General features: G+C 35.9%; 1 protein-coding gene across 14 annotated transcripts in view; it reads right to left on the bottom strand.

The window, feature by feature from the left end:
- Positions 1–2,049: 2,049 nt before the first annotated feature.
- The window catches only part of SLC36A4 (solute carrier family 36 member 4), a 93,114-nt gene continuing 67,290 nt past the window's right edge, over positions 2,050–27,873 (bottom strand). For 13 of the 14 annotated variants that reach the window (XM_007495035.3, XM_056794516.1, XM_007495036.3 and 10 more), the window contains 3 exons: positions 16,619–16,788; positions 14,248–14,417; positions 2,050–5,782 (listed from right to left, as the gene is read on the bottom strand). In XM_007495035.3, coding sequence (XP_007495097.1) covers positions 5,475–5,782; positions 14,248–14,417; positions 16,619–16,788 — 648 coding nt within the window. In that variant the 3' untranslated portion in view covers positions 2,050–5,474. Of the gene's footprint in view, positions 5,783–10,035; positions 10,137–14,247; positions 14,418–16,618; positions 16,789–27,873 lie in introns of all 14 variants that reach the window. The other variant, XR_008911335.1, reaches the window with a different exon arrangement.

The following is a 27,873-nucleotide window of genomic DNA, read 5'->3' as shown; positions in this document are numbered from 1 at the left end:
TGGGTTCCTCCTCCCTGGTGGTCTTCAAGCATGTAGGTGGTATAGTGGATAGAGAATTGGATCTGGAATCAAGAAGACTAGACTCGGACACTTCGTGACCCTGGGCAAGTCACTTAGCCTGTTTGTCTCAGTTTCTACAACTGTAAAATAGGGATAACAGCCCCTACCTCCCAGAATTGTGAGGACCAAATCAGATAACATTTTTAAAGTGCTTAGCCCAGGGCACTATGAAAATGCTTATTCTCTTTTACCTCCCCATTCAAACCAAAGTTGGATGACTACTTGTGGGGGACAATGTCATAAAGTTTCTCTTATAGGTACAAGATTGTCTACATGGCTGGTGAAATCCATTCCAAACTCTGATTTTGGGAATATGCTGGCTTATTTTATCATTGCTGATGTGCTTAGGAAATGGTATAAAAGACATCATCAAGATGTGTGGCCACAAAAGTGACGGTAACAAGAACAGTTCAAATATAGCACTAGCATCTACAACTAGCAAAAACAAGGGGAATGTAAGAATAGAATTATAAAAATAAGAGTGAGTTTAAGAGAAGTTTCAAGTTGTCTTTAAGAGACTAGAATGGGCACATGCTGGGAACTCTGAAGAGAGGATTCTGGAAAGCAGGGGGGCAAGGAGGAAGTTTTGAAGGTGCAATGGTCAACTGTCCTGAAGCTGGAGAGGAAGGAGTCTGCTCATGGCTGAGTCTTTCTATTCAAGCCTGTTTGTGAGAGAAAGGAAACCTTTGAAATTCCTTTGAAGGTAGCTTTTCCACAGAAGAAACCTTCTTAAAGAAGATCTCTATCAACCCCGACGGAGACGAAACATCCAAATTCCTCTGCCTGAGGTCTGGTCCAGCCCAGGGTGAACTTGTCAATTTGAGTTCATCCTTATTCAACTTGGAGAAATTATTAACAACTGGATAAACCAATGAGGGAGGATTTTAGTGTCAGGTAGCATAGAGAGGGTTTGGGGATACTTGGCCAGAAGCAGGAAGTGACAGGGAGCTTCGAGGTCTCGAAGACTCCATCTCACAATGGATGTAGAGGGAAGAGAGGGAAGTATTAGAACTTAGAAATTAGGGCATTCTCGTTTCTAAATACTCCCTCCTTACCCCTTGTTAATCAATAAATCTGTTACTGTTACACCAAGAAGACTGGTTTACACTCTGACTCAATCTGCCTTACTTCACTAAAGGGGGCTGTGGTACTTACAACTAGTTCCCTTGGTGGATAACATCCATCCACCTCAGTTTATACACATTACTTCAGGAAGTAATATTTGGGGCAGATTTCTTATGGAGGTTTTACACTATATTTGGGATAAGATGCATAGGATGAAAAGGCATGGATAGGTTTTGATCTGCATTGGGGTGAATGACTACACAAGTGAGATCATGCATCAACTGAAACTGCAAAGTACTGGTAATACTAATAGTACTCAAGCATGCTTTATAAAAGGGAAGGGACTCTTCCACTGGTTGGTGATTGGAGAAGGCAAGGAAGGAATTCTGCATCAGTTGTTTTCATCATGGCAGAGATAGTATTGTACCATTAATGAAGCAGCAGCAATAATAGCTTATCCCATCCTAAAATGAAGTGGAAATAGTAGATATGTGGGTGAGGGAAGAACAATTTGCATAAACCATTTCTGTAGTCCAGAAACCTACAGATATGTTTACACTGTATTCACTAGAGAAAAACAGTAGACACTTAACAGGAACCAGTTTAAATAGATGTTCCCTTCACTTTTTTTTAAACCTTTGTCATAGTAACAACTCCAAGACAGAAGGGCAGAGTCTATTCAAATAGGGTTAAATGATTTTCCCCAGGTTATATCTGAGTCCATATTTGAACCTAGGTCCTTCCAATTTCAGGCCTAGTGCTTTATTCGCTGAGCCACCTATCTATTCCTTCCCATCATATTTAAGGAAGATCAGTTTTTAGAACTTAGATGTCCAATGAATCCTATGCTATTGTTAACTTTAGTCATGTTATATAGCAATGCCCTTTAGCTGAAAAAAAGATGAGGCAATCATAAGTATATTATCCAGTAAATAATGATGTTATCTTTATTGAAATTCCAAAAACCTAAGTTATAGAACATACATAAATTCACTTCTTTCATATTCAATCACTGACTAAGATGAAAAATAAAGGAGAAAAAGCACTGGCTTCAGACAAATGATTTGATCTTGAACCATAAGGGAAAAAAAACAAACCCTCCATTGAAATGATTTCCTTAAAAACTGATAAAGTTACATTTTCCCATTTTTTATTCAAGACTATGCCAATATAATTTTTGGTCTGTTTCCTGAATTTCCCCAAATTTCTGTCAATCACCACTGACCCAGAATGGGGCTATATTTTAAGGATTGAGTCACAATAATAGATCTGGAGAAAACCTTAGAGAAGCTCTTGTTCAGCCCCATCACTTTACTGATGAGGAAGCTAGAACCTAGATAGATAAAGTATGCACCCAACCAGTGAGTACCAGGACCAGGACCTAGGTTCTCTTCACTATTGTTACAGTATTTTTTTCCTGTTACTCTAAGCTGCCCAAATGTTAAGTGATTCAATCTTTGTGGCAGTCCAAGGTCCCCATGTGACTGAATGGCACGTCAGCAGAACATAAATCTTCAACATGACACATAAAAGGCTAAAATAAGTTTAACCTAACATGTGATGGACATGAGACAATGGACACAAATGGCTTTGGCACATATATTCATTTATATCCTCACAGCCACAGTGTAAAAGCAGCAATGGGTACCAACAAGCAAAAGAAATCTTCACAGAAAAAAAATGTTATGTAGAAAGCTTCTGTCAGTCACCAAAACTAAAATTTTCACAGGAAAAATTAACATCATTGTTTAGTAAATTCCATTGTCTAGAATACCTCATCATCACAAACAACTATCCTACTACTTTCTTTTTGTCAGATCTGTTAATTCTTTGCTATAGAGGATCCCAGGGAAGGAAACTCAATCTACCAATGCTTCCTTTGAGACTGGCTCTCAGTAATATCGCCTAGAACATTCTATCTCTCTCATCATCTGCCTTTAATGAATAATGCACTGGTATAGTGTATCTTTACTGGCAAATACATTTCTTGCTAAAATGTGAAGTTATCTTCTTAACTTTCTGGACCTCTTATTTGTTTTTTGCCTGGTGTCATTACATTTAACATACTGGGTAATTTAGAGAACTTCCTAATGGAATTTGTAATCAACAAAAACTTTTTGTCTGTGGGTGCCTGATGAAACAGTGTATAACTTTAGTAAGAGCTAAATTGGAAAATAATTTATTGCTGGGAACTGTTTCTTGATCAGAATACCCAAGGAATGGGATAAATGTTTAATAATGAAAAGAGAGTAGAAATGTGATAGAATTATCTAATATCAGAAGGTAAATAATAAAAATAAATGCTCAAAATATTCTCACATTTAAACTGGATGAAAAGTAGTGGTTTTCTGGTAACCAGTTAGCGTAATATTTCTAAAAAATTAGCATTTCCATAACAATGACAGAATCTACTTTTCATTAAAGTTTCTTGTTTTATTTTTTGATAGCCTTTTATTTCATTTAAAAATTAAGATTCAATGTAGTGCCTTCAATACAAAATAAAAGCACAGGAAAGTATTATTTGATGACTCTAATATAAAAACAATATAAAAAGTCTTTCATGAATAGATATCAAAATAAAGAGTATGTCACGTGAGTAGTAGTATACTTTCTTAGGGACTAATGACATGAGCAAACAGTCCTTAAGCCAAGTCAAACTTGTAAAAAACAAATCAAAATGGAGTAAATGCACCACTATTGTGATCTGGAGAATTCCTTAAATAATGCCATTACATCAGAGTATCCACTCCCCTAAAAGTATAAAATCTCCTAAAACATGAACCACACAAACCAAGAGGATAACCATATTTTTCATGCTCTGCAATTATATTCTATCCTTTAATTTTCATCTATGTAAATAGAAAGATAACTTAAAATTTTCTTTCATAAACAAGGTTACAAGGGAAAGCATTTTTTTCTGTATTGTGGAAGTTTCAGAAAATACTTATCATTTGGTCATTTTTCCCTATAAATGACTACTTTAGCAAGAATAAATCCCTTTGTAATTAGTTTGTTCTACACATTCCAAACAATAAAAGTTTTTTTGATATCCAGTCAGGCAGAAAGTTTAGAAAATTCTGGAGATCTTGGAAGTCCTATCAGTTGGCACAAGAAGAGGCAGAGCTGTGAGGAAGGAAAGGCTAGAATCTGCAAACTGTCTTAAGATTCTCAGAGAGGAGCAAAAGAAGCAGAGAGATGTCCCCAGGTATAGAGGAAGTCCTGAGGAAACAACTGCAGATTATAGGGAGGAAAGGATGACCAGAGAATCTAGTAGAGTGTAACTGTAATCACTGTTACCCAGTAATCATTTTGTTAGATGGGTCCAACACATGCAGTCATTGATGGTTGGGATTTCCCCCCTCAATCACTCTCTGATTGCCAGAGTTTAGGTCTTTCATACTGCCAGTGATAGCCAACCTGTACTTGGAAGAAAATAAATTAGGGAGAAGAACTGAGATACATGTCCTCCTTTTTGTTTTGGACAAGAGAGCATATATTATTCCCTTTCTGCATAAACAGGGAAGAAGACGGCTTTCATCTGAAGGTACAGTAATCTCCTATTTGGGATAGCTGGGATATTTAGTCTCAGTGACTAAATATCCAGGTTAACTGAGAATTTTAAAAAGACTAAAGTAATAAGTATAATTTTTATTCCAATGATCCACTTATATTACTACTGATTAATAATTCTATTGCTAATTTAGAAGGCATTCCAGGGTCTTACAGGGAAATCACCATTATGATTATCATCAATAATAATTGCAAAGAACTATAAAAGAAATTCTATATATATATTTTTCTGATTGCTTGAATTTTGAACAAATAGGAGTTTGCTGTGCTTTTTTAGCTGCTTAATAGTAAATAATAAAACTAAAAATCATAATCTTTTACACAGTTTACAATGTATGGTACTAATGTCCACTATGATAATTTGGGGAAGATATTTCTTCTTGGTTGATTTTTAAGGTATTTATTATTAAAGTATTATTGTTCCCAAAGACAGAATATCAACAGCCTTGTTGGAGTAGCCTGTTTCCTAAGTAGAAAATAAAAAGTCTGGCTTGAGAGGCTTTTGGATGAGGTAGGGTATAACAAAAGAAAGTAAAAAGGTACAATAATTTCTAGATCTTTTGATTTTCTTTGAAATTGTTGAAACTGAATGGCATGCTTTCACCAAGGTAAATACTTTTAATATACTGCTATAATAAAGAATAGCCACTCATCACAATAAGATTTAATATTGAAAAAAATGTAAAAAATGTATTTTAAAAATATCTTCTCCTAGTTTCCATCTCACTCCTTTTTCACAGTTAAACAGAAAGAATAGAAGGTTTGCAAAACTATCAGCACTACTTGAAACCAGATGACACATATGTTGAATTTAGACTTACAGCTGGACTTTGTGTAGTATTAGGCAATAATGTGGTAGTAGGATAAATAATTTCTTCAACAGATACATAAGTGCCCATTAAGAAACCAGAAATTCCAAGGACTATTATTAAGATATCTTTAAGAATCATCCACAGGCTGAAACTTTCCTTGTAAAATATAACAATTTCAATCAAAGGTGGCAGAATGAGTGCTAATGCACTACTGCACACAGCTCCAATGAGGGAAATCACTATGTCCAAACGAGGAATCAGGATTGCTATAATACCTACAAAGAGAGAACAGAAAACACAGGCATGAATCAATGAATATCAAAATAGATATTTTCAGTTAAATCAGAAAAAAACCCAGCAATATTAAATGAGGGCTTTTTTTTTGGAAAAAAAAATCTTACATCAAACCAGGATGTAGATTTCACCAAACTGGCCAAAGGGTTGCCTTAAGAGAAACAATGATTGAATAAGAAGTCTGGAAAGAGAAACTTTTAAGTAAGGAGTTAAGAAGTCAGACTGCAAAAGACTGAGAAGTTAATAAGAGGAAAAGAAACTGGCAATAAAGGGTAGATCCTTAGGGTGGGAAATAAATTCAATATAAAAAAAGGCATCAATGAAACAAAAAAACCACCTTTAATAACATTTCTATCTCTTGGGTGCTGCACTTTCTTATTGGCCATTTTTGTTCTGTCCATTACAATTCAAAGAATGTTCTTTTTGTCAGGAAATTATATTCCTATTTTATAGGAATTTCCTGTGAAAGGAAGGATTCAGGTCACTTGAGGGGATGGCAGGATCAAGTGAGGATAAGGATGTGAAGACCTAGGTATGTCTTTGGGTAGCAGGTGTCAACTAGGTTTTCTGCAAGGTTCATATTTGCCCCCTTGAGAACTGACCCTATAAGGATATTGGAAAGTAAGTATTGTTTGTTTTTTTTTTTATTTTAGAGATAAGAAGTAGAGAAGCTGGCTTGAGAAAGAATTGGAGTTGAAGTAGAGCTGAGAGTGTGTCAATTTCAAATGCTGACAGTTATAACCTTTATTCTGTGGGAATGGCAGTTGGTCTGTGGCAGTTGGCAGTCACACACATAGAGACTGGAGGAAGTAACATCTTGGCCTCTCTCTCTGTCTGAGGGAAAGACCTGAAGGAGCTTAGTGTTTTCTTTTTCCAACTTGGGAAACACTATTGATTATTTCTATCTTCATAAATTAGTTTATATCTGACCTGGTCTTTGGCTTGGACTCTGAGTCTATTAAGGCTCAGAGTCCTAATGTGATTCTTGTTGAGACTCAACCAGCTAGCCTTTGTTACTTTATAACTCTAAGGCGAAGTTAAGAATTATAAGGATAATAGTAATAGTTTTATTTTAGAATAGTATAAATTTGGGTTAGTCTGATCAGGGAGGATTAGTGTAACCTATTAAATATAGGAGAAGTGGTTCCTTGTGGAACCAGGGAGTTTATCTGGGTGGATTTAGAATCCCTTAGAATTAGAAATCCTTTTTGTTCTTATATACTTCAATAAGTATTTTAGAGTCTCTTTAGTGTCCTTGCATGAAGTTCACATCTGAGCTTCACTTCACTTTATCACTGAAGATACTTTTGATTACATATATCAAAAGTATCTGAACAGTTTTGAACCTGTATTGGTATAGTTTTCCCATCTACTCTTCATTATTATTTTTACAACCCCAAAGGAAGTACTAGGCACACCTGTTTTGGATTGAACAATAGACCTTGAAGTGTTTGGTGACCCCAGTTTGGGTGTAACTAGTAGATATAGTCAAATGTTGAGAACACTTATTTGTCTTAGTAGCTTCTCCGATTGTATTAAGAGTCCTCTCTCAGGAAGCTCAGTGTTTGGTTTGACCCTTTCCTTTAATATTCATTGTATCACTCCCTGATATCCCAGATGCTGGCTGCAGCCTTTTTTTCAGCCTGTTTGTAGCATGCTTGCTGTACCAAGTTCTCTAAAAGGTATAAAAGACCCCCCGAGTTTTGTCGCTCTTTAGGGAATCATGTTGTGATGTGCATTCTCCCAGAGATATGGTTCCCAGAGTCCCAGAGCCCTTGGCTTTGTGTGGTTTTTAGGAGCTTGACTCTGTGTGGCAGCCAAATATTGAACACTTATCTGTTTCCTGATTAAAGACTTGGTTTTTGATGACTCCTTTAGTAGTTCTGTGTAGTATTTCCAAGTTAACACAAAGAAGGAATCAGTAGGTAGGAGACACAAGAGATTAGAAAGAGAAGGGGGGTTGTGGGAAGAAGACCATAGAGGAGGCTGAAAAAGAAAGCAATGGCATGCATGGAGAGGTGGATCCTGGGGAGAAGGGCTTCTTATCAGAGACTAGAAGAAAAGACAGAAAAGATCACTGGCAGTATCTTAGCATTACATTTGTCACAATCCTGAGTAAGTAATTCTTCTGGTTTAAGTCTCTTGAAGTTATCATGGGCACCTAGGTGCTCTCTAGCTAAAATAAAATGAAACCAAATACTGAATGTTCCAGAGAATAGCTTGTCCCTTATGTTGACAAGGTAAGGATTACAGATATGGAAAGATGGACATGCTCAATGTGATGGTTGATTTTACTCAGCATTTTAAAAATCCTTGTTACTAGGGAAGGTTCCCAGGGGAAGGAGATTAATTTAATGTATGAAAAAAGACAACAACAAAACTAAAAAATAAAACTTTTAATGACACTACTGCTTATCTCTCAGGTATTACACCTCCTCATTAGCCATTTCCATATAGAGCTTCCCAATTCAAAGACTGTTCTCTTTGGCAGGAAAATACATAAAAGTCAGAGTTGCCTCCTCCTTGTTAGTTATCCAGAATAGCAGCCTTAGCTCTTCTTTGATCTGTCTCTTTTCCACACAATAATGAAACAAATACTCTTTTGTTCTCAGTTTTCCTTGCTAGAGCCTGCTCATTCTAAGATTTTGCCCTCCTAACACTACTCTTAAAGAGCCAATATATGCTTTTGTATTCATCCTCCATTAGCCATTAAGATTTTATAACAAGATTTATACTTGTTGATCAACTTGGATTTTTAAAAGACAAGTTCCCAGTGTCTTCAGAGAAGTCTCTTCAGATTTCTTTCTAACATAAATTGTTTTTCTACTTGTTAAATTCAGACTAAAATTTTCCCTCATTGATAAGTGAATCTCGTTGCTAGCAGTATTTATTTAGGAATGCTATATGGATACAATCTCTGAAGCATCAGATTGAAAGTCAGAACTCAGAGCAATTAAGAGACATAGAGATGCATGTTAACAATCACAAAGTGTGTCCAAGAAACAACATAATAGATATCAAAAAGATGTATGACTGCAAAAGAAGGTAAAGTCACGAAGAAAGGATTACAGATGGACAATCTGTTTCACCCACATAATTGAAGTGACCAAGATGTTGTGGGAGAGCTGAGATTAACCCCAGGCCAGGAAGGGTGTTCCCTCAAGAATGACAGGCTCTGATGATTATCTTTAAAAACAGAGAAATTTATTAAGTTGAATGCCCGGGAGGCAGGTGCAGGTAAAGGTCTGACTCAATGAAGAGAGGTGGCAAAGGGTTTTTATATTTTACAATGACCAGAGTCTATGTGACCAGAAACAGGGGTTCGGGGATGATATACACATGTGAGATGAAAGGCCCAGGTGTCCCTGATCACCAAGGAGGGTGAATTGCATATCTCAGGGAATGAACTGACCCCTAAGATGCAAAGGGAAGGTATATATCTGAAATTATCAGGACGTGCTAGGGGAATGTTAAGGAAATGTATTTCCCAGAGACTCCTTTTATCCTACAGTTCCTTCAGATGCTTTCAGGTAGGCTTCCTATAGCCAGCACTGCAGGGGTGTAAGAATGGGGAATTCTTCATGTATTCTTTGACCTGGGCTTCCTCTGGAGTTTTAGAGTATCCAGGGGACTCTATCACCCATGCCATCAGGAAGGCCCCTATTATGTTGGCTGGATCTTCTGAGTATTTGAAAAAAAGTTGCAAAGGATGAGAAAGTGTAGATCTGCTTTATTGGAGGGAATTCTTACATATAATATTATAGATCCACTTAAGTAATAGTAACAGGAAGAATGAAGACTGTAAAGTAGCATTAAATTAAAATTTTGCCATATCTTGGTTCTAAGTAAAATAAAATGTAAAGAAAGTTTATGTATCAGATTGCCATGTGCAAATCTAATTATACTAAGAGGTTAAATAATTAAATTATACAAAAATTCTCATGTGAAAAATAAGCACTTAAATGAACTAGGAAATACTTTTAAAAATACAAATACTACCTTGCTTTATATGATACTTTTCTCAAATAAGCACAAAATGCTTGGAAAAAATAATCATACTGTCAACTTTTAAGTTACTATCATATAAGGAAACAGATTTTTTTTTCTGTGCACAGGAATTGAATTTAAGAACTTTACAAAAAACAAAATGCTTTTGTGGAGGTTCTGTAAATGTTTTGTAAATGTAAAAACTTTGTAAATTTTAAACAATTTATGTGATTTAGTCTTAACTCACCTTAAAATTTTAAAGACAAAGTAAATTTTTAATTAAATGACTGTAGGCAGCTATAAGACGTTTCCCATGACAAAGAATATCTTGAATTCAACATTGTTACTCTTAGGGAAAAAAAAAACCAAACTTTTAATTTAAAAATCCATTGTAACACTACAGATTGTGTTTATATTTTGTTATTGCATTTTAAAACAATACAGAAGTGTCATCACTGGATTCAAAGCTAGAAAACTCCAGATTCTAGTCCCAAATCTACTAACTCATGATATAATTTGTAGGTAAGTCATCAACCTTCTCTAGACTTTAATTTTCTCATCTATAAAATGAGGATGTTGAACTAGAGAATTTTGCACTGGAAAAGATCTTTAAATAATCTATTTTACTGAATTTAAAAGAATTGCGACTATCAGTTTAGGTATTTTTGTAGAAGCAGATTATAAATATTCCATGCTACGTTATCTTGTGTAGTTCATGTATATACTCCCCCTCCCAAACATAAATTATTCCAGAGGAGGTATTGAAAACACTTGGTATATCTGTCTTCTCTTAATATCTCAGAAGGATATAACAAATATCACAGGTTAGCATTTAGCTGCCTGCCATTTAAGTAAGATATTTGAATGGCCTATCTCCTTTTTCAGGGAAACAAATCCTTGATAATTTCTTTTACTTCACTTCCTGTATACTGCCATTCATAATATGCTGCCTTCTACTTAAGAATAATTCAGATTTCTATTGCCCTTTGGGAGTTTACAAAGTACTTTCCTTGCAACTCTATAAGGCAGGAAATACAAGTATGATTATCCCTTTTATACGGAGGAAAAACCTGAGGCTCAGTGAGGCTAACTAACTTGCCAGTATAGAGTTAACAAGTGGAAAGGCTGGGATTCTAACCCAGACTTATATTCTGACTTTTAATGAGGGGTCTCATCTGTCATTTCTTTACATTTTGGGTTATTCCAAACTGCAATTGCAAGATCATGATGGATATTCCAAGATTCTCAGAATTTTCTTCAACAGAATAAAGTTTTTCACATATTTCACTGTATTTTTATCTCAATATTCTCTTCAATGTTGCAGACTGAAACTTTGCCTTGTGTTTTTATCCAATATCAATCTTATCTGTTTTTATCAGAGATTTTTCTCAGAGAATCTGCCCAATATGTTAAGAGAACTTCCTTTAAGGCTTTTAACATTCAGTGAAACATTTGGACTAGCCATCTGGATGACTTATCTGTATTATATGACCAACCCTTTTCAAATCAAATTTTCAAAGTAGTTCCTAACTGATATCTCTTGCACTATTTCTTGAATTATTGGAAATGTTACAGCCTACTTGTTCTCACTCTATCTCTCCACTGGCTTTTGATTCATTCAGAATTTGGATTCTTCAAAGACTGGAGTATTCTAAGACTTATAACTCATACAGGGTCCTGATGAGAACATTATCTGAACTTAGGTTGATACTTGAGCCCCAGATATATAACTTGTTACTCATCCCATACTTGAAGCTTTCTAGTTTAGTAAGAATTACCAAGTCTTGTATTCTTCAAGCTTTGGCTTCAAGAATTCAGGGTTACTAAATCTGGGCATTAGATTAGGGCTTTATTAGAACTAAATAATAATAAATTTTTAAAGTTCTTTGTATACTCTGCAGATGCAATGTAGATCTATTTTTATGAAAGCTGAGTTGAATTGATTCACTAATGAAACTGAAATTTTATATATATATATGTATATATATATATATATATATATATATATATAACTAAACATTTCCTAGGTTAGCATTGATGTGATAAATTCTGTTTTAAAAAATATTTTCTTGGTCTTTTAATAATTCTCCCATCTATTAGACTTGACACATTAAAAATGAGTTGAAAAATATAGTACTATTTGACTCTTCTTCAATATGATTTTTTTTAATTTTTTAAATTTCCTTTAAAATTCTAACTTTTATTCACTAATTATGCTATTGCTTTTCTCTGGGAAATAGGATCAGGCAAGACTACCTCCTCCGTGTCCAATGTAGTACTGACTGGGCCTCAAACCCCTCTCTTCCAAACCCAGTATGGTTCAAAATCAGCATTACTTTCTTGCACATAATTCCCATGATTGCTTGTTGTCCAGAAAACTTCCAAACTGATTTATGCCATATCTCTGGGTTAGATGCCAGTCTTTATGTGCATTTTACTGTTGCATGTTATTCCTATGTCTCTGAATTATCTACTTTTGTCTTATTTATCCTGAATCCGGGATATTCACCTCACTATTCCTAATTCTATTATCCTCTCTCCCCCACCTGCAATGCCATAGTTTAACACCTGACACATTAAAGATATTTGCAGAGGAGGAGTGGATGAGCCTGTTCTTTCATTATGTAGCTCATCAGTACAGACAGTTCCCAAATAAGTCTTAAGATTGAGTAGCTGAATTTCACTGAATGACAGATGACCTTTTTGAACCAAAGATATGATCTCTCTTTATACCCTAAGAAAGGCTGACTTCTCTTTCTATATAAATATTCATAATAATGATGTCTAGGTGGTTGTGGAAAAAAGAAGAGAAAATTAATCTCTCTATAGATGTGGAATGCTACATATGAGGTTACTAGATTTGGCTACTGGATTTTGCAATTATGAGATTATTAGTAACTTTGGAGAGAACAGTTTGGTTGAATGAGGTCAAAGGTCAGACTGTAGAATCAAAGAGAGAGCAAATGAGAAAATTTTAAGGATAGAAGAGACATAGGCATGTTTGCATGCAATAGGGAAGTAGTCAATAGACAAGAGGAGATTGAAGATCTCGGGATAAAGATAATGAGTTTGGTTTTGGACATGTTGCATTTAAGATATCCATAACATACTCAATGAGATGTCTAATAGACAGAGATACAAGGCTAGAGGTCACCAGAGAGGTTAGGTTTATTTAAGCAGATGTGAGAATTATTAGCATAAAAATGATACATGAATCCATGGAAGCTGGTAAGATCAAGTTTAATAGTATAGAGGGACAAAAGAGGAGGGCTCAGGGTAGAGATTTGGAGGAGAACCAGAGAAAGAAGGCATGAGCTGAAGGAAAATCTAGAAGAGAAGTGTGAGAAGGAGCTATAAGACAGGTAAAAGAAGTAGTCTCAAAAACCTAGAGAAAACAGCATATCAAGGATAAGAGTATGATGAACAGTGTCAAAGGCTGAAGAGAGGACAAAGTGAATAAAGATTGAAGAAAGTTCACTAGATTTGGCAATTAAAAGATTATTAGTAGCTGGAGCAAGTAGTTTCAGTTGAATGATAAGTTTGGAAACCAATCTGTACAGAGTTCAGAAGAGAAAGCAAGAGAAATGTAAGTGGATGCATCTTATAAAAGATAGCCTTCTCAAGGAGTTTAGCACAAAAGATAAGAGAGATACTGGAATGAGAGTGAAGATAAATGGATCAGGTGAGAGTTTTTTGAGAATGAAGGAGACATAGGTATGTTTATAGGTACTTGGAAAACAGCCAGTAGGTAAAGGTTAAAGATATAGGAGAGAATGATGATAATAGAGAGGGAAATCTCTTGGAGAAGATGAGAGAACAGTGGGACTATGACTACCCTATTTCCAGAAGCTATGATCCATCTTCATATAGTTCAAGATCATATTAGATTTTTGGACTGCTGCCAAAACTTTGCTCAATCTAAGTGTGTAAACAAAAGGGGGTACTCTTTGTAGTATATACTTCAAAGTAGTTGTAATAAAAAAATTAATGTATATTGTAAATCATAAAACACGATATAAATGTAAGTTATTACCATCATTAGCTACAACTGAAAGGACATTTTTTTGTATTATTGTAATTACTAGGTCAATAAAAATCTTAAAAACAAAATATATTTATAAGGATATTGGATTCATTTTTAGGCTACACTCAAAGCAGTAATGGTTTTGTTATACCAAAAGCCTAACAATGAGTAAACTTACTTTCTTTGAGAAATATCAAAGTTTAGATTAAGAGTTAGTAAAAACAATTACCATATAATATGTCCATAAAAGATGAAAAAGTTAACATGGCATTTTTTAATTCAAGTTATTAAATGACTGATTTACAATTTTAGCATTATGAAGTTATTTCAGATAACATCAATAGTCTCATTTACAGAAAACATATTCAAGTGTAAAGATTATTTGAATGATTTGTGTTAATAAAATAATTTAAGTAAAACCATATTGATACTTACAGGTGATAAAAACTAAGGAAGTCCTAATAATGAGGTCACAAATTATCTTTGATTTATTTTGAAATTTGGATGTGATTCCTGGAATGATGATTCCTGCTGGAACGTAGAACTGAACTGAGTAAGTCACAAAAATCCCAAAGGAATACAGAATTTTCACTGATTGATACAACCTGTCAAAAATATTTGGACAAAGTTTAATAGCAATATAGAATGCAATCTCTGGCTTATAGTACTTTGTATCTTTCTTTTGCCCTTATCACAATCCATCTTATACTTGTATAAATATCAAAGATCCCTTTCCTTCTCATAATCAGCAGATTCTAAGTTCCTTGAAAGTGGGAATTATTATCCCTAATATGTTATGGTGTGTTAATAATTTCCCAAGTTTTTGTAATTCTGGGCCTGCCTTCAATTTTTCAATGTATGAAATGTGTCTAAAGATGATATAAATCTTCAGTTAAGAAACACTAAATGATCTATTTATATTTTTATATTTTGGCATTCACTATGGTTCTTAGGATGAAAAATCTACATTGTTAAATGTGGTCTTTCTTCAGCTTTCAAAAACATTTATAATAGATCACTTGAGGTTATAATAATAATAGATAAATACTTATTCAATAAATAGTGCTTGATGTTAAGAATCAATTTGAAAAAGCAAAGGAATGAAAGCAAAACTGTACAGGGAACCAATCAACAACAACAAAATGACATTTATCATTTGTCATGTGATGAAATTAGCAGATGTAAAGGGAAAGGGTAACAACTCTTTTCTGAAAGGAGAGGAAAAATATAAGCTTGAATGATAGTCCTCTTTTTGTCTTTATACCCCATGAACCATGTTTGCTGAACTGAAGTCACTGTGGAAGACCTTCAAAAGTGTCCTTCCTCTAATGGCCACAGAAGCTATTAATTGGTAATGGGAGAGAAAAATACACAACCTGTTTTTCTACACTGCTTAGAGAAGATACATTCCCATAGTTTGCATCTCCATTAGTTAGTGGTAGTCTCTCGGTGACCGAGAATGACTATTGTCTTTGTGCAGTTTCATCTACGGTGTATCCTCATGTGGCTTTGGAGTCCAAAGGCTGAGGCGCAGAGTTTGTGGCACATGGGGCCTGGGACGCCAGTTGTTACGGGAGGTGCGGTTGTGGCCTGATGTCGGCGTTCATGCGCAGCGGCAAGACGTCGACGTCGCTCATCTTCAAAGGTGGTGGCAGCATAGTTAATGTGGGTTCGTCAGCTGCTTCTGTCAGAGGCAGCGAGTTCTAGTTGCTTTGGTGTCATGCCAGCCCACTTCAAGTTGGACTTTAGCTGATCCTTGAATCTTTTCTTTGGTCGGCCTTGTTTCCTGAGTCCAGCTGACAGTTCACCATAGAATACCTGTCTTGGTATTCGCTGTGGGTCCATGTGGATGACGTGTCCAGACCATCGTAGCTGGGTTTTGAGGACCAGGACTTCGATGCTGGTGGAGTTGGCTCTGTCGAGGACTTCCTGGTTGGTGATTCGGTCCTGCCATCGGATCCTCATGCTTGACCGGAGGGAGCGTTGGTGGAATTGCTCCAGCTGCTTCCTGTGCTTCCGGTACAGTGTTCATGTCTCACAACCGTACAGGAGCGAGCTGAGGACCACTGCGTTGTACACTTTGAGCTTCGTCGCAGTGCTTACACCGCTGTGTTGGAGGACTTTGGAGCGCAGCCGCCCGAGTGCCTGGCTGGCCTTTTGGATCCTGGCATTGATCTCGTAATCTAGGGACCCGTCGTTGGCGATGGTGCTGCCCAGGTACTTGAAAGTGTTGACGTTAGAAAGCTGCGTGCTGTCGATTGTAATGCACGGGCTGGTTCGTTGGCCTCCCTGGTGCAGGTTGGAACAGCACCTCTGTTTTGCTGAGGCTGATAGTCAGGCCAAATAGTTTTGTTGTGGTGGAGAACCTGTCCACAATTAATTAACTGAAAAAAGGCCTCCTCAATCTTACTGACAAAAATCAATACAGAGATATTAACTGCTTTGCTCTTCTCTTGAAGCTTTCTTCCCAAACACTTAGTCCCTCTCCATTGCTTTGTTCAACCTTTAAACAAACAAAATTTACTTGGTTCTCTCTATGATCTCAACTCTTTCTGCATATGCCAAAACCCTACCTCTCCACTACTCTATATATAAATGAAAATATTTTCCCTCTTCATATACAAAAGTAAATCATAATCAAGCATCTTGTCTTTCTCTAATGGGTTGAAACCATGACATTTTGTATGCCAAACTGAAAAGAAAAAATGACAAATATATTTTAAGTAGTTTATTTTTATTGAGAAACTAATTAATATTATTATTGACATTACAATAAATGAAGCAAAAATTGTATATGTCTACCTACCATTCATCTTGAGGAAGATTTAAAGTTATGCTGCCTTTGATTTTATCTTGAAAGCGCATATATCCTAGGGTGGCTAATGTTATATACAGAGTTGTAACAATCCCCATACCAATGTTCAATGCTTCTGGGAAGCGTTTTGTTTCTTTCATTTGATTTTCCAGTGGGAGTACCTGAGAATGGGAAAAGGTTTTTAAAAAAGATATGCATAACAGAATCATGGATTTTAGATTTAAAGAAGACTTTAGAGGGCTCAAATCTAATCTCTTATAAATGAGAGAACTGAAATAAAAAAAAAATTACTAATGTTATAGATTCAGAACTAGAACTAAGGTGTGGCCTGATTTCATGTACAAGACTTGGCTTTCAGTTTTAATTGTTTTTTTTCATTATTCTTTTCTGGTCATAGCATGTCACCTACTCACACAGTGAGACTTCTCTTTGAATGAAGAAAAGAGTTAAATAAAACCCACTGACATGAAGACCATGTCTGACTATACAGATACCATTTTGTTCATCACTTCTCCAATGAAAGTACAGAAATGCATTTTGTCTTGTCTCTTTTTCCAGGTCAATATTAATCAATACCATTAAATATTATTTGACTTCCTTTTGGTGGTTTTTTTTTGGGGGGAGGTATACATTACTGAAGTCATTGAATAGATTGTCTTCCTGGTTCTGCTTACTAAATTTGCATCAGTTCACAAAAGTGTCATGTTTTTTCCAAATTCCTTCATATTAATCATTTTTTATGGCTCAATAATATTCCATTCTATTTACATATTATAATTTGTCTAACCATTTCACTATGAATGTTGTAAAATATTATTTAAATTGTAAAGTTTAAATTCCTTTTAAGAAGAATTTTAGGTAAAGAAAGATACTACTTCCCTGAATCCAGAAACTAAACTGTTGGAGAAGCCACCATGAAGAAGCCTCCAGACCACAAGCTGTACAAGAATGAACTTTGGGTGTGGTTGATTGAACATTTATTTGTATGTATACTTTCATGCTGTGAATCTTAAAAATTCTCAGACCCTACTTCAGAACACTTGGTTAAGACCATTCCCCACTTTAAACAATGAAGGGACTTAGTCAGGAATGTGAGACCTCTACTCCACCCCTACTTAAGCATACTTTAGGGGAAGATAAAATTGTAAACTCCTTGCTGAACAATGAAAAATACTTAACCCATACTTATAGTAAGGCAAAAGTTCTTAAGCTGTGCCTATTTTGAGATCTAATACAAAAGGGTGCTAAGTACCTATAAAGGTCAGGCAACTTGTAAATTTACAAGGAGCAAAGAGGTGAGAACTTACTCAGAGATTTTAGTCTACTCAGGTGTGAATTGAGAATGGTCAGTCCTTTGGAAAAAGTCTACTGTGATTGGTAGATGTGAGAACTTAGGGGAGGTGACATAGGAGAAAATTCCCTTTAAAAGGAGGTCAAAAAGAGGTCTCTGGAGATTCAGCTGGGAAAAGCTGAATTGGATGAGGCAGCTGGCCAAAGCTGCCTTGAAGGGCTTGATGGCTGAACTTTATTGAGCTAGCTGAAGCTGAACTGGTATCTCTCTGAACACTAGAATCTTGCTTGGGACAAATATTGTGGTGAGTGGATAAAAGACTGACTGATCTCTGTCTTAGGGTTTTCAGCCTAGGCTGCCTCATGCTGGCCTGGGCTGGTCTAGCCCTTTTCTCATTATTTCCTTTTTTCTCTCTCTCCATTTCATTAATTCCTCATTTGTATTAATTAAAATCTCTATAAAACCCAGCTGACTTGGGTATATTTAATATTTGGGAACTTTTCCCTGGCGATCACCTTATATTTGATTTAAAACAAGACACTGTCTTGAAACCATATTTGCTGTGGTCACAATTTAAGCCAACCACTCTTTTATCTGCCACAGTTTATAGCTTCCACTATTTTAATTATTACAATGCCAAAGGGGACTGCCCCCTAACTGGCTTTTTGTCAATGCGTCCAGCAATTATTGGTTTTGTTCTTTTATCTCGCTTATCCTCAAAGTATTGTAATCTTTAAGTTGATTATGTTTTCGTGATCCTTTGGGAAAAATTTTTTTTTCATATGATCACATGGGGAAATGTAAAAATGGAGACTTGAATCCAGGACTCCAGTCCCCAGAAGTCCTTGCTCACCTCCCAGAATGCTTTGTAATTGCACTGAATTCTCACCTGGGTGAGATCACAAATTATTATTTAAAGGAGTTCTCCGCCTACTGAGGGCTCTTTCCCACTTCCGCTTGGGAGCACGCACGGCTCTCCACCTAGCAGGCAAGATGTGAGGTTGTCTGGGCCTTTCTGGGCCTAGACACGTGCTTTCTTATTCTGTATTTTCTTTAATCCTTAACCTTTAAGAAACCTCATAAAAACATTAATACTCCTTGCAGAGAGAAACTAATTTCTACCTGCCTCAGTTTCCCCTCAAATTTTAATTATTACAATGTATGTCTACTTTGTACCCAGGTTTCTGGTACCACCAAAGTGGCACTACAAATATTGTCATACATGGGACTTTTTTCCTTTATTTCTTTGGAGAGCTAACATAATGATTTCTGGGTCAAAAGGGATGAAGCTTAATGATTTAAAAATATGTTATGTATGTGTATGTATATAGATAGTTCTCATTTTACCTAAATTTGCATTATTCAAATTCAGCTTTATAAAGAATACAGAAAAAAAACTGAGTTAAAAAAAAGACATGTTAACATCACTCTACAGTACTATGCTCTTGTCACCTGGCTCAACCCTGTGGCCCCGCCCCAAACCTCATACCAGAGGCGTGGCCTGAGACCACCAGCAATGAAGGAAGAGACACTTGCTCTTTTCTGCCATCTTCCATTTGTCAGGGCTCTGGGCCTGAGTGTCTGTCCTCAAACCCCAAGGGTCCTTGTTGTGGGTGCCAGCCAGCCCCCTCCCTCTTTGGCTGAACATGCTCATTCCCTCTAAGTGGACAAATATGAATGACATAAAAATCTCCTCACAAAGAACTGATGGAATATGAATGCAGACTGAGACATACTATAATTCACTTTCTTTCTTCATTATTTTTTTGTTTGAGTTCTCCTCTACAAAATGATTAATATGGAAAATGTTTTACATTATTGCACATGTACCATCTATAAGAGACTGTCTGCCCTCTGGGAAAAGGGGGAGGGGAGAACAGTTAGGGAGGGGAAGAATTTCATTCAAACCATTAAAAAAAGTTAAAATCGCTTTTTTTCATGCAATTGAGGAAAAAACATTTAATTGCTTCATATGCAGGTCTATGAATGGCCCACTTTCAGAAACCAAGAACCTTTTATATCAGTTGTCATTCCTTACGCACATTTTGGATAGCAGAAATATTTGATGCAAACAACTTTTTTCTCAATGATCATTTTCCTTCTAATACTCGCTGTATTGACTTTGTGCCAGAGATTTTTTAAAAAAATTCTAAGCAGTTGAAATTGTTTCATTCTGGAATGAAACATTTGGGTATTTGGTACACTGTTTGCCTTGGAAGTCAAGTCAGGCCTGAAGATGAGTCTTGGGAAGAACAAAGCATTCCATAGCACAGAGGGGAGAGGGGAGTGCACTGTAGCCTTGAATGAAGCATGGAGACAGGAGATAGAACTACTGAACTTATCTAAACTTAGGTTGCTATTTGATTTTTTAAAATTTTGTTTAATTAGTCAATTTATAACATTTTTCCTTGGCTACAAGAATCATATTTTTTCCCTCCCCTCCCCCCTTCCCATAGCTGACGCACAATTCCACTGGATTTTATGTGTCTTAGGTTCGTATTTGAGCCATAGACATATAACTTGTTACTCATTCCATACTTAAAGCTTTCTAGTTTAGTAAGAATTACCAAGGCTTGAACTCTTCAAGCTTTGGCTTCAAGAATTCCAGTGAGAGGAACAAGGCCCAGTGGAGCTGATGCTCACAAAGGGGAACACTGTGTAATAAGGTTTGAAATGCAGGCGGAAACCATGGTGTAAAGGGCTTTAAACAGGAAACAGAAGAATCTGCCTTTGATCCTCATCATAATAGGGAGCCAGTGGAGTTTACAGAGCATGAGAGTGCTTTAGGCATATCTACCTGGAGAGTATAGAAGGAACAGTGAGGTCAGGGATGAAGGTAGAGGTAGGTGGGATGGTGCATTAGGAGCCTATTATAAGAGTCTAGGAAGGAGCCTGAACTAGTATGTTGCTTGTGTGAGTACAGAAGGGAATACACAGAGGAGATATAGTGAAGAATCAATAAGAATTAGAAAACGACTATGTTTGTGGAAGTGAGGAATAAAGTTTATTGAAAGAATGAGAATCTAGATGACTAGAAGGAAGTTGGTGTCCTTAATACAAAAAAAAAAGGAAATTTAGGAGAAGGGGGTTTTTGTTTAGGAAGAAGAGTTCTGTAGGGGCAACAAGGTGGTGCTGTATATAAAGCAATGAGCTTGGAATCAGAAAGACCTGAGTTCAAATTCAACCTCAAATACTTACAAACTGAGTGACCCTGGGTAGGTCATTTAATATCTGTTTGCCTTAGAGTTTCCTCATCTGAAAAAGGGGGAAATTGTGAGGATCAAATGAGATAAATTGTAAGGTACTGAGTACAGTGTCTGGCACAAAGTAAGAACTACACAAATGTTAAGTTATTGTTATTATTAGTGGCTATACCAAGTTTGAGATGCTTCCTCTACCCAATGAAAAGGCAGCAAAGAACGCCAATTTTTCATGTGAAATTATGTGAAGCATATTTCTATATTAGTGATATTTTAAAAAGTAAAAGAAGTGAGAAAATCATACTTCATTTTGAAGAGTTCATCAGTTCTCCCTCTGAAGGCGGACAGTATTTTTTCATTATGAATTTTTGGAACTAATTATCTTGGATCATTGCTTTGGTCAGAGCAGCCAAGTTTTTCACAGATGACCATCATTATAATATTGCTGTTACTGTATATTACCATGCACAATGATCTACAGGTTCTTCTCACTTCACTTTGCATCAGTTACTTTAGTTCTTGCCATGTTTTTCTGAAACTACTCCCTTTGTCATTTCTTATAGAACAATAACATTCCATCATAATCATGTGCCTTGTGACTAGTTCAGCTATTTCTTAACCTTCAATGGCCAATTCTTTGCCACCACAAAAAGAGCTGTTATAAAAATTTTTGTATGTAGGTCCTTTTCTTTTTTCTTTGATCTCTTTGAAGAACAAACCTAGTAGTGGCATTGGTGGGTCAAAGGATATGCAGTTTTATAGGGCCCAGTTCCAAACTGTTCTCTAGAATGGTTGGACCAGTTCACTATTTCATTAACAGTTAACTAGTGTACCTATTTTTCCTTCAACTTCTAGCACTTGTCATTTCTGATATGTGTGAGTAGTTTTAATTTGAATTTCTTAAATCAGTGATTTATTTTTTTCATAACTATAGATAGCTTTGATTTCTTCTGAAAACTGCCTATTCACATCCTTTGATGAGTTATCAATTAGAAAACAGCTCGTTTTATAAATTTGACTCCTTAATTCAGCATATTTTTGAGAAATGAGGCTTTTCTCAGAAAAACTTGCTAGAAAAAAATTTGAAATTATTTTATTGTGTATGATACCTTTTAGCAAAATGTAGTTTCCTTGATTATTTCTCTTAATTTGGTCTATTTTTACTTTTGCTTTGTTTGAGATCATAATTGCTATCTCTTTTTTACTTCAGCTGAAGCATATTAGATTTTGCTCTAGCTCTTTAACTCTGTGTATGTCTCCTATAAACAACATACTCTGATTTCTAATCTATTCTGCTAGTACTTTTTTATGGTTGAATTCATCCCATTCAGTTATGATAACTAACTGTGCATTTCTCTCCAATCTATTTTCTTCTGTTCATATAGTTTCTGATAGGGATGGAATACTATTGTGCTGAAAGGGGTGATGAACTGGAGGAATTCCATGTGAACTGAACAGACCTTCAGGAATTGATGCAGAGTGAAATGAGCAGAATCAGGAGAACATTGTACACAGAGACTGATACATTATGGCACAACCAAATGTAATGGACTTCTCTACTAGCAGCAATGCAATGACCTAGGACAATTCTGAGGGACTTAGGTATGCACATCCAGAGAAAGAATTGTGGAAACAGAAATGCAGAAGAAAACCATGATTGATTATGTGGTTTGATGGGTATATGATTAGACATGCTGACTTTAAATAATCACTCTATAGCAAATATTAATAATATGGAAATAGGTTTTGAAAAATGATACATGAAAAACCCAGTGGAATTGCTTGTTAGCTCCAGGAGAGGGGAAGGAAAGAAGATGAATCATTTAACTATGGGAAAATACTCTAAATTAATAAATATTTTTTTAAAAAAAGAAATGCTTGAAAGTTTTTTATTTCATTAAATATCAATTCTTTCCCTTAAAGGATTATACTTAGCTTGTTGTGTAGATTATTGTTGGTAGTAATCCTAGCTTGTTGGAATTCTGGAATATCATATTCCAAGCCTTCTGCTCCTTTAATGTGGTAGCTGCCAAATTTTGTGTGATCCTGACTGTGGATTCGTAATACTTACAATATTATTGGCTTGTCCTGGGAGCTCTGGAATTTGGCTGTAATATTCTTGGGAGTTTTTAATTTTAGGGTCTTCTTCAGGTGGTGATTAATAGATTCTGTCAGTCTCCATTTTATCCTCTGATTCGAGGGCAGAACAGTTTTCCTTGAAATTTTCTTAAAAGATGTTTAGATTCTTTCTTTGATCGTGACTTTTAATAAAAAAATTTTAAATTATCTCTCCTTAATATATTTTCCAGGTCAGTTGTTTTTCCAATGAGATATTTTAAATTTTGTCCTATTTTTCATTCTTTTGACTTTATTATTTCTTAATATCTCATGGCATCATTAGCTTTCAGTTGCCCAATTCTGATTTTTAAAAAAAATTATTTTCTTCAATGAAGTTTTGTTCCTCTTTTTCCATCTAATTCTATTTTTAAGAAGTTATTTCCTTCATTATTTTCTTATGCTTCTTTTATCAAGATATTGACTTTTAACTTTTTTCTCTTTGCCTTCAATTTTTACCTAATTTTCGCTCTACTTCTCTAATATTTTGGAAGTAATTTTTGAGTTCTTCCAGAAATTCTTATTGGGCTCATGTCCAATTTACATTTCATTAATTGAGGTTTTTCTTAGAGCTTTTTTGACTTCATTGACTTCTTCTGTATTTATTTCCTGATCTTTCCTGTCAACATAGTAGCTTTTCATGGTCATGTTTTTGGTTTTTTTTTTACACATTTTATTTTCCCATACTTTTTTAAAATTTGGATTCTAGGGGTTTGGAAGTTTTCAGTACTTTCAAGGTGATGATTTTGAGAGATGCAGGGTCACTGCTCTCTTGGTCTTCACTCTTGTCTTTAACCCAAAAGGGATCCTGATCCATTCAGATTGCAATCAATACTGTTCCTCCAGGCCTCTCCTCCCTTGAGACCAGAAGTGATATTAATCTTCAGGGTCTCTGATTCCTTGGGGCTTGAAGTGATACTGCCTCAAGGGCTCCACTTTCTCTTGACCAAAAGTGTTCCTTCCTGCCCTTGAACTATGACCGAGAAGTGGGTCCTATGTCATAGTCAATGGAGTTGCCAAAAAAATGTCTTTTCCTGCTAGCAAAAAGGTATCATGTAATCTCTTTTTGACTAGTTGCCAGGTTTCTTTACTGTCTCTGGCTTGAGAGTTCCTGAAGCCACTGTAGCTTCTGTCATCACCCCCTAATTCCACTGTTACTGTTTCATGTAAGTGAGCTGTAGGCCAATCTCCTCCCCTATGCCACAGATCTCTCTTTCTGAACTCTTGTCTTGGGCTGGAAAATTTTTTAATTCTGACCTTTTGTTGGCTCTGCCACTGCAGAATTCTATTTGAGTCATTATTTTAAATTTGTGAAGAGGGGAATGTTGGGAGAGCTCAGCTGAATGCTTTTTATCCTTGGCTGTTTACCTTTCCATCATTGTTGAGGACATCACCATCCTCCTAATCATCCAGGCTCAAAAATCTGGGGACCACTTTCAACTCCTTATCTCTCACTTCTCATATTCAATTGTGTAAAATTTCTTACAAAGACTCCATTATCTCCTAAAACATTGACCAACTTGATATAGGCCCTCATCATTTCATAACTAGACTTTTGCAAATAGTTATTGATAGGTCTACCTGCTACAAATCTTTCCTCATTTATAGTTCATCCTCCACTCAATTCTTAAATTGATTTCCTTAAAATGCAGTTCTGACCATGTTATCACCCACGTACAAATACTCAATAAATTCCAGTGGCTCATTACCATTCTCAAGATCATATGTAAAACCCATCTGTCATTCAAAACTCTTCATAATGTGCCCTCCCCACCTTTCGAGGCTTCTAATACTTAACAATCCTCACCATAAACCTCAAGAATCAGTGACACTGGCATTCTTGCTATTCTTTTCACAAGATACTCTGTATCTTCCAACTTAGTATTATATATGTGTGTGTGTGTGTATATCCATATAAATACTCACATAGACATACATACACATATCTTGGTATTGTGAAAAACTTATAACTACAGAAAGACTGGCAAGCAAGTGCAAGCAATGGAAGCTTGAAGATCTGTAAACAAGGAAGATTTCAAAGGAGAATGTGACCAGGAGGAAGGCAATTTGAACAAGCTGGCACAAACTGTTTTTACTCACTTCTTCCTTGAGTCTCTGAGGAAGAAAGCTGACAGAAAGACTTATTCTGTAGTTTCTGGCTACTGGTTTCAACTTGAGGACTTGGGCTTATCTCTCAAGATCCTTTCAAATTATTACCAATATTCCCTTAAGAGATAATTCAACTCTACTTTCTTGATATTGAATTTATAATAGATTAGGGAAACCCAAAATTCCTTCTACCCTTATTCCCCACTCCCTACATTTTCTTCCTTTAAAAATAAATCCTTTTTCAGTATTTTGAAGTGAAATTAGTCTATTGAAAGCTGTTATAACTTACTATCTCTGAGTAGTTGTTAGGTTCAACCAAAGGAAGCAGAAAGTGTAGGGGGAGGAGAAGACAGAATTCTGTCTTTCCTATGACCTTAATTCTCAGTGTGACTGACCAGCATTTCCAGTTACCTTAAATAACCTAGCTAAAGGAGCCTCCAATACAATTTGGCACCCTGGAAAAGATCTTACCCTTCCCTAAACGGTATAATAATAATAACATTAATAATAATAATAATAATAATAATAACAATAAAAAAGTTGTTTCTGCAAATAATCTGTGGACTGGTGGTATTCTCAGTCATTGCCTGTTACTGGATTTATAATTTGATGTATAGTGCAGTGACTAACATCTTGATGGACACTATAGGTCATATATCTAATTCTACTTCTTTTATAATGGCTATACACTTCACTGCTGGCACTGTACTATGGCAAATCCTCACCCAATTGTATGTGTTTACCATAGCTGCCATACAGACCTTCACCTATATTAAGAACATCATCAAATTTATAACACCAAAGAAAGCAGCTCATTTCTGAAAAAAAAAAAAAACAGGGATTAGATCAGACTAAGGATGGAAGTAGGCAAGAAGATACTGGGCTTAAGGACAAAGATAATAAGGAGAAGGAAAAGAAAACAAAGGGAAAGAATAAGAAAGGAGCTCAGGAAAATGGCAAGGAAATTAACAATGAGGCTGAGAAAATTTTACCACTCAGGAACATTGCAAAGATATCAGAAACTGCAGGGTTGGTTCATTCCAAAGTGCACAAACAGTTTTCCACATAGGAACTCGATTCTATCGAGCATAGGTTCCCAAAATTTGTCTCTGAGCCTTACTGGGCTCTTAAGGAACTGAAGAGGGCATTTAAAATTTTTGAACCCGATTTCCAGGATTTGGAGTTCCTCCTTTTGGAATTATTTAGCCCCCATGAGCATAGGCAATTTATTGATTAGCACCCTGACAAGCTGTCCCCCTGAAAAGCAGAGAGAAGACTTTGACTTTGCTAATCCAGCAAGCATGGCTTATTTGAGGAAATGCAGGGAAGATCTTCTTCAGGCCATAAAGTCCTTTTGTCTAAACCCAATGCATGGGGTAAATTTTATAACTTGGTTCAAGAAAGTACAGAGCATCCTGCCAGCTTTACTGATCACTTAAACAGCAGAGTCTACCATAGGTATAGATAAGGATTCAGAAGAGTCTGTGGTTCATGTGAGGAGACAGTTCCTTTGGGGTTGCACCTCACATCTGAAAAACTTCTTCAGAAACTATTTCCCCAACTATGACAATGTCAATCTTTCTGAACTCTGCGAGGCAGCATCGTACTTATGGGAGAATCACAATGAACAACAGGCAGAGTTGAAGGAAATAAAACAGAAATTGCAAAGTACAGAAGCATCATTAAAGGAAAAAGAGATAGAGCAAATTAAGAGCTTACAGTCCATAAAGATATACTCTAGCCTATCATACCAACATTTATTGGGTCTGTCAGAGAGAAACTAGAAAGTGTTTCCTGTGTCACAAGGTTGAAAACCTCATCAAGGACTGTTATCTGAAGAAGAAATATGAGGCAAACAATAAAGGCACACAGGGAAAGACATATTATAGAGCAAAGACAAACACCTGCTGTCAGCACTGCAGACTAAAAACTGATCAGGAAGCGTCAGAAATTGAATCCATAAGATTAGCTATAAAATCAGGAGCTAAACCTAAATATGCAGATGTTGTATCAAATGGCAGAAAGAATTTATGAAGCCAGGACTTTAAGATACTTAGTAATGTACAAGGAGATAGAAAAAAAAGGAATTGCAGGATGTGATGAGCAATGAAGGACTTGCAGGGGTGAAACAAAAGCACATACAGAGGAAAGAAAATACATGGGTGAAACATAAAACTAAATTTATTGGGTCTGTGAGAAGTTATGGTGACAAATCAAACCAAGTATTGAGTGAAAAGCAGAGACAAGTACAAGAATTATATAAAGAAATTAAAAATATAATAGCACAGATACAAGCTGATATTGGAGACTCAGACAGTAGGGGCATAGTAACCAGTCATGAAAAGAGTAGAGAACAAATAAAAACATATTTGGAAAACCTTAATTCTCAGTGTGACTGACCAGCATTTCCAGTTACCTTAAATAACTTAGTTAAAGGAGCCTCCAATACAGTATACATACACATTTGTGTGCATTTTCATTGAAGGAATATTTATACTTTGACCTCCTATAATTTTGGTAATACAGAAAGT

This window comes from Monodelphis domestica, chromosome 4, assembly GCF_027887165.1.
Source record: "Monodelphis domestica isolate mMonDom1 chromosome 4, mMonDom1.pri, whole genome shotgun sequence".
Lineage (NCBI taxonomy): Eukaryota > Metazoa > Chordata > Mammalia > Didelphimorphia > Didelphidae > Monodelphis > Monodelphis domestica.
Note: the sequence above shows the minus strand (reverse complement) of the source record. Positions and strands in the feature narration are given on the sequence as shown.